A 12,571-nucleotide genomic window follows, 5' to 3' on the forward strand; every position below is an offset into this window, starting at 1 on the left:
AGAAATATATACATTGACACACATTCTCACAACAAACTCTGGCAAGACTGAAGTGGTTGGTAGGTTGGTGGTAACTTGTTTTTTTTTTAAATACTAAGAATGATGAATACCTAACATGGTCACAAAAAGAACGCTGCCAGGTTTAAAAGATAGAGTAACAATGGAAGCATTGCTGTCTGTAATCCACATGAACACTGAAGAGTCTGTAAAGTCTCTGGTTTCTGACCAAACACAGACTGAAAAAACCCCAAATCGTCTTTTTTCATTTCAGCCTACATAAGATTCAAAAAAAGCTTTCATGAATAAAGCACAATAACACTGTATCCATTTTGAAGTGGTTGTACAAATCAAGCAAAAGAGAAAGAAAATGAAGTGGATTTTCTTCTCTCTCTTTCTCATATAAAAATTGTCCTTTGCAAGTCCATTGAGACACAGGAAATCAGAGGATTTGCCTGCAGACGGAGCAGGAGGGGGGTGGGGGGGACTGGGGGTCGGAGGGGTGTGTGTGGGGTGGGGGGGTGGGGGGGGGGTGGTGAGAGGAATTCACAGCCACAGCGACTCATCTTGAAATGATGTCCTTTAGATGGGAAAAACACAGTATGCACTTTGTTCTTTTCCTCCTCTTGTCAACAGGGAGCCGGTCCGATAGTCGTAGCATCAGGACATTTGGCAACTATAAGGAACTGCATGGTGGTGAGTGTGATATGGTGCGTTTGATGGCCGCACAATCTGGGCTCCCATTCGGACTAGTTCACAGACTAGTTCGTCATCAGGGCTGATTCGCAGCCAACTGGACAAAATCCTCCACTTCTCAAAAAATAGGATATAAATTCAACAGTGCAAGTACACACACACACACACACACACACGCACAGCTCTCAAAATGACAATACTTATCAATCAATATTGATTTTTTTAATTTTTTTTTATCCAAAAAGGGCAGACAGGGCGGCAAGATTAAGGGAATCTGGGGTTCTCAAGTTCATAAGGATTCTCCTCTGAGCTCTCATTTCCTGTGCTTGTCCATTTTGTCTGCAGATTTGCTTCCACTGTCTGAGGATCCCTGGGTGTCGCTGCCAGAGCTCAGGTACATCTTGTCCACTTGTTTGAGCGCCTCGTTCAGGTAGTTCTGAAGCGAGGTCATGGCGGCGCAGATGGCGGGAGAGCCAAAGCCATGAGTGATGAGGCTGAAGTGGGTCAGGCAGCCTTGGATTCCAGGCTCCATGATGGGGGCCGGCCGAGAGTTTCCCAGAGGTGAACGGTCCTGAGTTAGCAGGTCAGTGAACTCCTTGCAGATTTGCCTGTTGGTAGAAAACAAGAATAATTTAGGAAGAGGGAAAATACTTACACTAACACATGTACTGTTTAAACACGAGTCTGCAGGAAATCAAGTCTGTACAATTCTCCAGCAATCAATAAATGCTTTAGCACCGACATAAGAGTTTGAAAAAGTTCTAGTTCAGGTAAATCCTGTACTTTGATAGTGTATTTCCATACATTAAAGGCAAGCGTAAAAACAAGACACTTACTTGGCAGCAAGGAGCATGTTCTTACGAGAGTTAACCTCGTTGCGCTCCACGTGTGGCCTGCCCAGGTATTCAGCAATTGCCTTTGCAGGGAACTCGGTCTCACACACGTAACCAAAGTCTCTTGCTAAATGAACTGCTTCACCTATAAGAGAAAAAGAAGAAAAAACCTTGTCAGAGAAAAGGAAACTAGGACTAAAGTTGATACTTGGCTCTTGGTCTCAAACCAAGACTGTATATTCATGAAAGAATAATGATTATTATTATTATTTACACAGGCTTTATTACTGCGTGTCCTCTGGCACACTGGGCAAAGATCAAATGGTAAGCTGGCCGGCTTCAGTAGTTTATCAATTTAGAGAATTATACGAGCAGCTCCGTTTTGGACCCGATACACACAAGCATCAAGGCACATGAAGTGAAGCAGTTGAACTACAGAATAATCAGCTGTGCTCAGTCCTCTAGCTGGGGGGGGGGGAAGAAGAGCCAGTGAGATGAATATATTTCCGTCTTGAGGGTGGTTAGACTAGCATGGTCATAATGGGCTTATGTAGATAAATGCTAGCAGAGAGTGCCCACGGCCCTACAGCACCGCTTATTGATAGACACGCACATCACTTGAGGATGCGGGCAGCTATTCAGAAGCACAATCTTTAAGGTCAGCAGGCCCTCCTGGCGAGTCGAACACAAGATAACAAGGCTTAATTCAGCTTTGAAGGTCTCTAAATAACACACGCCTCCAGTCATTCTCCTGCACAGAATCATCGGCCCCATTTATAAGAATTAGGCGTGTGGGGCGCAAGAGAGGAAAAAAAATATTCCACTTCGGCCCCACGGCAGGTAGATGTGATTAAAGTGATAACGTTTTCATGATGAGGCGTCACTGTCTATGACTGAGGTATTAGTGTTCAAGGCATTGACAAGGAAGGGTTGAAGGTGTCACATTGATCTTTATAGTTGCATAACTCCCTGATGTTAAATGACTGACCTGTGGTCAGACAACGTGTGGCTTATAGTGCGGTGTAATACCTAATAATGCTATGGTAAAAGTGTCGTAGTGTGTCTGCACTATTAGTGTTATCCAGACACTGAGCTGAAAAGATCAAAATAACCAATTTGATCTTTGATAGTTCAGAAAAAAGTTAAGTTACTCGGCACAAAAAGTTAAGTTACTTTCATTCGAATATTTTAACAATGAAAAGTGTCGCGCGAACGACTTGAGATATTGAACACGCATACTGCGTGAATGAGATTGACGTTCTCGTCTCTCAGGCAGCGACATTCCTGCCGCCGCAAACAGCAATTACACCTGGGAAGGTGCACTGCTGCACTACTGAGTGACATGTCCTACCTTCCACTAGTGAGGTAAGTAGTGTGACATTGGCTGCCTTCCTTCTTCCTGCAGGCAGGTTGAGCCCGATCTTATCCAGCTTTTCTCTCAGAGAGCGACCTCCATTTTTCGACTTGGCTCTGCAGAAGAAGAACACAGAAACACGTGTTGTATATTTAATATAAGTGCTATTGTGAACACAAACCTGTTAATGGGTTATTAACAAAATGAATATAGCAATTTGCCAATCTCTTCGCACATAACATTTGGTTGATAGCGTTACATTAGGTGGAATCGATGCGAGTGATTATTGTGCTGTCAGCTAAACTCTAGAGTTTGCACACACAGTCAGAGGAGGACTTGCACTCAGTCCTGCAGAACTTCTCATTGTGCACTCTTGATAACAAATAAATCCCACAAACAGGCTCTCCTGACCCCACTCACGGAGCGTAGCGGAGAAATCACTCGCACACTTATACTCCCCCACTTGCAATGGCCGATTCGGTTTGTACGCATGACTGGAGGGCGAGCGCTCCCTCTCCATGGCGGGTGAGAGAGGGAGCATCTTTAGGGAGGCATGTGTGTATGAGTGCCCCCACCCCCCTCTGCTAACGATCCCCCTCCTAGTGCGATATGACCTACTTAAAAAAATGTCTGTGATTGTGCGCGCACGCGTGCGTGCGTGCGTGTGTGTGTGTGTATGTGTGTGTGTGTGTGTGTCAGCATGGGAAGTGGCAAACGTGCACTCCAAGCACAAAACGATCCGGTCAGGGGTGTTGTGTACATACAGTAACCTTATAGTCCCTCAACAGACTGCCACACTAACATATGTGCCATAAGGTCAACCGCTCTGCCACAGATGAACCTACCCGCCCCTGCAACCCCTGACAAACACCCAGATATGCACACACCCACGGAGTCTTCCGATTGGTACTGACTGTGTAGATGTAACCTATCCCCGGAGGACGCACAGAACCAAAATTGCAGACCACAGAAAGAATGTCACGAACCTTACGCAGAAAGAAAATGATGAGCCAAAGCAACTGAGACGAGCTTTTCCCATGTGCCGCTGAGCTTTAGTCTACAGATCTCGCTGTTACTCCTCAGTTTGATGATTACTCCTATCTGAGGCAATTGGGCATTCCTAACCAAGCATGCAAGTAATAAAGATATTGATTAAAAAAAAAAAAAAAACTCAAATGAATTATGTTTAAATTAGATTCCCGTGTTTTTTTTGTGAATCGGTGCTGCTGTATTCCTGTGTTATATTGAAGACTTTTACATACAGGAACGTTGAATGAGTCTGAGCTCTGACCTGCGTAAAACACCTCCCAGTAGCGATGCATTGAGGCACTCAGGGGGTGACAGACGTCTCTGGACCTCGGCCACGGTAACCTTGTACTTGGAAGTGGAGCTCAGCAAGGACAGGCGGCCCGGTACGGAGCAGAATACCTCTGTGGGGTTTGATACCATGCCCAGCAGGGACTCTTTCTGGAAAGGAAGACCCAGCACGTTGCCTTTCGGGAGAGTGACAGGCCCTGGAGGGTGAAGGGGGAAAAAAATGTGGGTAAGCTAAAGAGTGCGGAACAACAAAAAGGAAAAGCAAAAAGATCCTGATTGTGCAAAAAATCATTTTGTTTATATATTCACTTTTCCTGTGTATGTACATTAACTCTCATCATCCTAATTCTTTCTGTGCTTTCTTGTACGTAGTCACAAGGAAGAGTGTGTATGCAGCTCTGCACGACTGACAAAACCAGTGTCTGCTGTAGGAAAAGACGTTGGAAATACTGTGTGGTTTTCCCAACATCGGTTGCCTGATGGTTACACATCTAAAATGCCCTCATGCCAAACACCATCCACAAACAGATACACACATGCAGCCTCTCATCTAAGCCACAGATACACCTCACGTCTGTGTATTATTTGGTCTCAAAGACTCTAGGTAGACAATGTGTGTGTGTGTGTGTGTGTGTGTGTGTGTTTTTGTGGCTGGTTCTAAAGTTTGACGAAGTTTTTAACCCCCTCCCCCCTCCTCCCCACGCACAAAATGAGTGACAGTCATCGGACAAACAAAACAGTACAGCACAACTACAGAACATAGCTATCTCACCCGCAAGAATTCCCCCCTGATAATAAGTCCTCTGTAAGCGATCAAGGTTCCTGCCACCTCGTAGTCCTAATACTGAGACAAAAATCACAGAGTCACACAAGTGCTTTACGGCTCCTCCGGGGCACATGGCTGGGAGTGACATGCCATTGTTTACAAGTGGGAAACCTAGATTGCCCACAGCGTTCCCTGGAGCATGGGAACATAATAATGAGCCATCACATATTTCCGTAACAATTGGAGACTAGTTGGTGTATGGCGCTGTGCAAATGGCTTTCTTCCTGTGCGTCGTAATATTGCAACAATATTTGCTATGATGCTTTCGAAAAGAAACACAATATTCACTGTATAGTATCACATAAATGTCATCGTATTAACCTCACCGCTGTGGAATAATAATGAGCAAACTAAAGTATGAGGTTTACATTTTAAAAGTAAGTAGTTAACTCTGTATTTATTTACATTTTATATCACTATTTTTTGGGATGTTTTTTGCAGAATCTATCTATCTATCTATCTGTGTATGGTTTGAATAACGAGAAAGAAAGTTATGAGCAGCAGAATAATGTTGCTGAAGCTGATCTCATGACTCAAAGTCTGTTTAATAAAGCCCTTGTGACAAAACAGCGGGAATAAGTTCTCCCTCAAAACAGTTCATGTCCCGACAAATAACTAAACTGTCCTTCACATGCGAGCCTCATGCCACACCCCGGCAAAAAGCTGGTTCTGCAGAGCCAAACACTGCTTCAAGATCAACTCGTAATTTCCTGTTAATGTGAACTGAAAAGAGCTGCAATTGCGAGCTTAACCGGGCTAAAGATGATCCAAAGCTTTCCCCTTCTCTCACAGTCAACACCGAGGTTGTGAGCTTGCTCAATTTTCATGTCTTGTCAGCTCGAGTCTGTCGTTTTGAAAGGATCAGTTCTTTCCCACTGGGCATCCATTCAAGCACCTTCACCAACAGAATAGGCTAAGGATCACAGCCAGCTTAGATAAGTGCATCTCATGGCTATGAGGATTATCAGTGTATATGAAGTGCACGTACAAATACAACACTCCTCTTTCGCTGTACTGAGTGCCCTGACATGCCACTATAGTAATTGTTATGACAATTGCAAATATGTAAAGAGTGAGCAAAAACATTGTCCTTACAGTACGTTTCCAGCCCTTGCCAGAAATTACTGCATATTTATTTGGTTATACAAAGACAGCATTTCACAAAATGTGTTTTTTTTTCTTTTCAAACTGGGAGAACTGTGGACAAATCCATGCCATAAACTCACCTTTTTTTATGACCGTCTGGTCTGCCATAATAACACTGTGGTCATCTACATGCTGACAAAAAAAACAAAACAAAAAAACAGAAGCAGCATTAAGCAATTGTGTGTATTGTTTAACTAAATAAATAAACCAATTATAGAGACATAGCAAGTGGAAATTAATGTGTGTCAAAATATGCAATGTCTATCAAAATTAATCTCTCTCTTTCCTCTTTTATGCAACATTATGGTATGGGGAACTTTGATTGTATTTCTAACCTCTTATGTGATCAATATAATGTCCCTGCTTTATAAACTATAACCAAAGTAATTTATGAATAATAAATGTAGCTTTATTGTATGCTTGCATGGAATCCTAAAAGGCATTATGGCACTTGGCTACTTGTTTCAGCAAGTAAACTCACGCACGTGCACGGGCTCACGCCTCAGCGACCTCCACACACCTTAACGCCTATCGTGCAATTTAAAGTATGCTCGTCATCAATTAGATCCACTCACTTGAACATCCTCCAGTCCGTGGCCCATGTCGTGCATCCCCATGCTGTCACCAATAACCGACGACTCGATGCTGTGCACGTGCGGGGACAGCAGCTCAGGCCGGCGGAAGCCTTCCCTCCTCACCCCGGACGATCCGTCCAGGCCCAGGATCTGACTCGCCAGTCCGCTCCTCCCGTGCGCACCGAGCCCCTCCTGGCCCTGCCGGCCGGGCCAGTGCTGCTGGTTCGACGACTGCGACTGGTGTATGGAGTTGATGTTGAAAGGGTCCCCGAGGTGGGAGTACGGGTCACCGGACTGCGGGTAGGAGATGGGCTGGTAGGGAGGTGGGAAGTACGGGGGCTGGAAGTCCGAACTGGCCGAGTGTGAGAGGGAGGGAGACGGGCTGTAGAGGTGCTGACTGACCGCTGGCAGGTGAGGCAGCCGGGGGTTGCCATTGCTGTTGCCGTCGTGCCTTTCCTGAGGGACCGAAGATACAGGTCAACTGATAGACAAACACAAAATGGCAGGTAGTGGTGACATTTATCCCTCGAGGGAATCATGTGTCTGTTACCCAGTGGCATGATGTCTACAAAAGATAGCCTAATAGTTTAGAGAGGAGTACGTGAAATAATATGTAGACTTTGAATTTAAAATTAAGCATTTGTATTAGTAATATTATTAGCGTGGAGAAGGTTATTGTGTCGTTTAAATTGAATTGGTTATTGGATTATTGGATTTAATTATGTCCACGTGTGTTAGTATTGACCTAAATTAATTGCGTGATAAATACTTTTAGAAAATATGTTTTCTATTTATTAAAATTATTATTATAATAATAATAACAATAATTAGTAGTAGTAGTAGTAGTAGTATAAGTAGTAGTAACGTAGTAGTAGTATCTGGTATATCACGGTTGTTGCTGTCCTCGAAATAATTATTGTTAATTTCTTCGGGAAATTATTGTGTGTTGTTGTGTTTTGCTTTCCCAGCTGGCGTCTCGACTTTTTTTTTTGTTGCAAAATCGATTGATGATTTCTATTTTTATCTCCGTGTGTCTTATCATTCACATTAGCATAAGAATCGACCTCATCCTAGAATGGCCAACTTTGTGTAGTAACACGTCAATCAAAAGACACGTATCCCCCGTTTTGTAACTATCGAAACTCACCTCGCAGTCATCCTCGTACTTCACGTTGTCGGCTAATTTCCACAACATTCTGGGCAGAGGGGAAAAAAAAGGCTCTCTGTTACAAAAATTTAAAAAAAACCCCAGTAAATTAAAAATCTTGTCGCCTGCGAGTTAATCCAGGTATGAACAAGTCAAAAGCTTCCTGGTGATCATAAACCACCGCCGTGTTCTTCAGCTGCTGCGAAGAGGGCGAAGTCGTGAGTGAAGTGCTGAAGGTGCGAACTCGACCGACTGACTATCCAACCACAGATGTGAGTTTTCCAAAAAAAAAGCCACTATGAGAGAAAAATAATCGTTGTCAAGCAATATTTCGCCCCCCCCCCCCCTGTCCGGTCACTGTGTGCTGTGGTTCTGTTGTGGAAGTGGGCGAAAACGGTGCATATAAGAAACTTGACTCCCTCTTATGGAGAAAAAAGCGATGTTCAGTCTTATTGGTGCACATGTTACAGCGGTGAAGGCTGCTATATCTGCACGGAAGGGGGGCGTCACCCTGCGCGAGGACGTCAGCGAAAGAGGAAGAAAAAAAAAAAAAAAATGAACATATAGCTGATTGGCGAGACATCGGGCCAATCAGAATTCTGTCCGTCTGTAAAGTGTCCGCCACGTAAACCCATTGACTTCACTGGAGGGAACTTTTCCGTGGTTCACACTCTCTCACCGCCCACGAGTGTGTTTTACCGTGTTTGTTTTCATTATGAACATGAAGCCGTGGGCTTTTGAACGTGTAGGAGGACACCTGTAGGCTCAGTGTAGGATTATATTCCTAACAGGCGTTCTTATAGGCCTAACATGCATGGTGGTTTACGAGCATATTGAAAATGATAGTTCTTAAAATAGCATTGGTCATTAAATAAATAAACTAATTTGCACGGTTTGCTGAGTATAAAAAACAACAAAATTAATAAAAAAGCTTTAACAATTTGTTTCAGACCTAACACAACTCGGATCAAGAAGTGTTGCAGGGTAGGGTTGCTATAGGTTACAGAGTACCTCATGGTGAGGTTATGACGTTCAGGAATGCCTCTCGGCCAATCACAGTGCTCGGTTCGACATTTTGATGGTGTTCCTAATTTAACAATAGAAGAGGACCGGTATGTTCTGACTAATACAAACATAGGCCTAGGTGCTTTCAGAGTTTCTAAGTAGGTTAACAAAACCTATTGTTTGTATTACCGATGTTTAAATATGTATACATCAATATCAATAATTGCAATTATTTGAAGTATTTTACATGAATCACTCCAAGGCCTACTAAATTGATCGTCATTCCTGTTGGTTTTTTAAAATAAATATTATTATTATTATTATTATTAGTAGTAGTAGTAGTAGTAGTAGTAGTAGTAGTATTAGTAGTAATAGTATTTGCATAAAATGTGATAATGTATAATAAAGTAAAATAATAGCCTACTGTATCACTTTGCTTTACTTTTTTATTTATTTTGCAAATCAGCAAGATATTAAGTTAATGCAACCCTCTGATTTAAATGCATGATTAGAATAATAGTCATTGAAATAAACCCATGACATTGTCATGTCGGTGTTTCACAGTGGAGGCTAAGTGCTTGTTTCAAACCGCAATAAGCCCCGAGGGTTTAGCAGCATCATTCTCTGAACAAAAAAAACCTCTAAAGCTCAAAGGATCTCGACAAACAACTCTTTCTTCACTTCATTTACATTTTTGGTGGAGCTTTGCAATGTCTAAAACAAGCTTGCTTTGAAGCTTTGATATGCATCAAAACCCAGAAGTGAGAACAAAAGATGTTTGTTTTCCTCTTCTTTCTTTTTTTTTTTTATTCATAACGACCTAACAAACCATTCTTTTTGTTTACGTTTTATTCCGTTTTATTTGAGTCGTTATACCTTTTAAAATTAGTATAAAATATCTCCTTTCTCAAGAGTGTGGGCAACTGTGTATAGGCAATTAGTGCAATATTTGGACTAATTTCATTAATTGGTTTGTATCAATTTGACAAATTCTAAATGTCAGATTATAATTTGTGAGATTAATGGACAGACCTCTGTCCGGGCTCCCAAACTGTGATGCTCGGCGGTGCCTGGGAACAACAGGACGTGCCTGCTGAGGATTATCTTTGTTCTGTGCGTGTTGGTCCTTGGCTTGTTGTGATGCGAAGCAGAAGAGAAATGCGCGCTGATTAAATGTTATTTTACGTCGGCAGAGACCCACAGCAGACTTAAAGGGAGTTAGTCACGCGTGGCCTGACGGTGATGTTTTGAACAAATCTGATTGTCATTGTAATAACAGTCGACTAGCTGATGTCAGGTGTAAAGATTAAATGGATCCAATGACGGGACGCATTCAAAATGTCACCAAAATCAATCAGTTCTGCTTCGGGATTTTTCAATTGGTTTGCTACATGGGGCCTATATACAACATGTACTACATTAGGTTTTAAGGCTGATTTATGATGTGTCTCTTCACAATAAAATCACATTTGAAATGCAAAATTGGCCCGGAAAAACAACACCACATAGCAACATAATAAAGAAGCACTATGATATGGTTCTATTAATATGCTGTAAATTATCTACATTATTGTATATGACCTATTGGGTGTACGTTTAAATGTCCTTTACTGGCTGCATGTGAATCTTTTTATCATATCCATCTGTTCCTGCAGAACTCGTATATACTTTTAGAATTCAATCCAATTAAATCCAATTAAATGGCTGTGGTCATCTTGTTAAAATCATCACAGATAAACTATTTTTTTTTTCAAAAGCAGCATCACTGCTCTGCAAAGTTGACTCAAACCGAATCACTTGCAGTTTTTTTGTTGTTGAGAGAATAAAGCCTCAGTTCTTTATGACATTAATCACGGGTTGTTCAAAAGCTCATATACGGCGCCGCGCCATAACAAACAGGTGATTATGGAGGAAAAGTAGTAAAACAAATATCGGCTCGGCAGCAAAAGCGATACACGTGATGCAGGTTTGGGGGTTAAACCTGCATCAGCTGGAAGAGAAGAGAACTCACCCTCCAGTCTATCCTCTCCAGCACAGACATCTGCGAGCCTCAAGTCACAGCAATCCCACTGAGACGCGGAGAATGAGTGAAACCACGAGAGCTTCACGTCGCCGACTTCACCTGACAGCCGTGCGGTGCGCATGCGCGAACCCAGTGTAATACACCTGAGTGGGATAAATCCAAACAATCCATCGATAGTCCCTCGATGAAAACACGCATTTAAATATGTTTCATAGAAAACAACGCGCGCATTAATATAAACGAACGTGATAAAGGGAGTGAACACATGTATTAACCTTTTTTATTTATTTTTTATAAAATAAGCACGTCCTACCAGATTAGACCTATTTATAACCAAGATACACGTATTGGTTATCTCATACGCTATTGTTGAGTGAAAATAGAAACAGTGTCATAGAAGGTAAAGTGTAAGAAAAGGTGAAAATAAGACGTGGGGTAAACTTCAAGATGAGGTAATTCCACCCCAAAAGCCACATGGCCTCAGGCTGACCAAAATAATCTGCTTTCAAACGCCACTGAAGCTTTTTAAGGCCTAAAATGGCTGTTGTTATCTGATCTCTCAAATACTTTAGCTTAAACTAATGAAGAGATCAAAGTGTTTGAGAATAGCTTACATATCTTGTTTTTAAAAAATGATCTCACCTGTCCGATCTGCAGCCCGGACACCTGCCATAACATAAAGTCTCATCAAACCATGCAGTTTCAAGTAAGGAAATATAACAAAAGAGACCGTGCCTATATTCAGATTCTCAATTTTAAAAAAAAATAGTATAATATATTTCCAATGTCTATATATTAATTGCAAACGGCCAGCTGTCCGATTTTTTGTTTCCTGAGCAACACATAATCGGACAATTCAACTGCATATAACTACAGGCCGGGCTATGATTTCCAACTTAATTTGAATTCAACAATATTTATGATACCTATATGGTCTCAATGAATACAAATGTACCATTAAAGTTAAATAAACGGCAGTGCAGTTCATTAGAAGTCTGCATTCACCCTCGCGAGGGCAACAGGTTCAGAACAAATCAGATGCGTCCAACTTGTGAGCGACGTCAATCATCTTCACAGAAAATAGATCTGGGTGCTCCCAGAAATATGGGGCCACCAGTAGCCAATTATGTGCTTTGAATAAAATGCTTCTGAAATACATCAAAAAAAACGAAAGGGCCGTTAGAAAATGCGGTAACCGTCTCTGCTCTTGCGCAAAGATAACGTACTTTTCTCTGGTGACATTACAAAAAAAAAATAGAAACACTTACATGAGCATATGTGGTTCTTATTATTTTTCAGTAAATCAGCTATTCAATGATCTAATGTGGGACGAACAATAGAAATCAACAACAGAACAACATAAAAACTGCTGCTGGACGAAGACAAGAGGACGCATTGTTTATTTATTTTTTTAGCCACAATGATTGGAATATTTATGGTGTAACTTACATTTAATGAGAAGCAGGCAGACTCCCCGTTGTCTGTTCTTGTTTTACCCCGCGACCTCAGTTCAGGTCTGTTGAATCACAGGGCGTGACCAACGCTCTGCTGCCACCATGTGGCCGCATCGTCACATTACCACAGAGCTAGACGTCAACCAAGCGTTTAGTTCATGCTACGTGTTAAATATTGTATAATTCAGTTTTTTTTTC

General features: G+C 42.0%; 1 protein-coding gene across 2 annotated transcripts; it reads right to left on the reverse strand.

Annotated features, from left to right (window-relative positions):
• Positions 1-527: 527 nt before the first annotated feature.
• Positions 528-8,301, reverse strand: tfap2c (transcription factor AP-2 gamma (activating enhancer binding protein 2 gamma)). Of its 2 annotated transcripts, XM_034531809.1 has the most exons (8): positions 7,892-8,301; positions 6,745-7,200; positions 6,250-6,301; positions 4,970-5,041; positions 4,172-4,394; positions 2,878-2,996; positions 1,530-1,671; positions 528-1,301 (listed from the first exon to the last, which is right to left on the reverse strand). In XM_034531809.1, exons 1-8 carry the CDS (start codon positions 7,937-7,939, stop codon positions 1,007-1,009), a joined length of 1,407 nt encoding a protein of 468 aa, XP_034387700.1. In that variant the 5' UTR covers positions 7,940-8,301; the 3' UTR covers positions 528-1,006. The 2 variants fall into 2 exon arrangements, with proteins under 2 accessions (XP_034387700.1, XP_034387701.1); XM_034531810.1 differs by lacking the exon at positions 4,970-5,041.
• Positions 8,302-12,571: the final 4,270 nt, after the last annotated feature.

This window comes from Cyclopterus lumpus, chromosome 5 (genome assembly GCF_009769545.1).
Source record: "Cyclopterus lumpus isolate fCycLum1 chromosome 5, fCycLum1.pri, whole genome shotgun sequence".
NCBI lineage: Eukaryota > Metazoa > Chordata > Actinopteri > Perciformes > Cyclopteridae > Cyclopterus > Cyclopterus lumpus.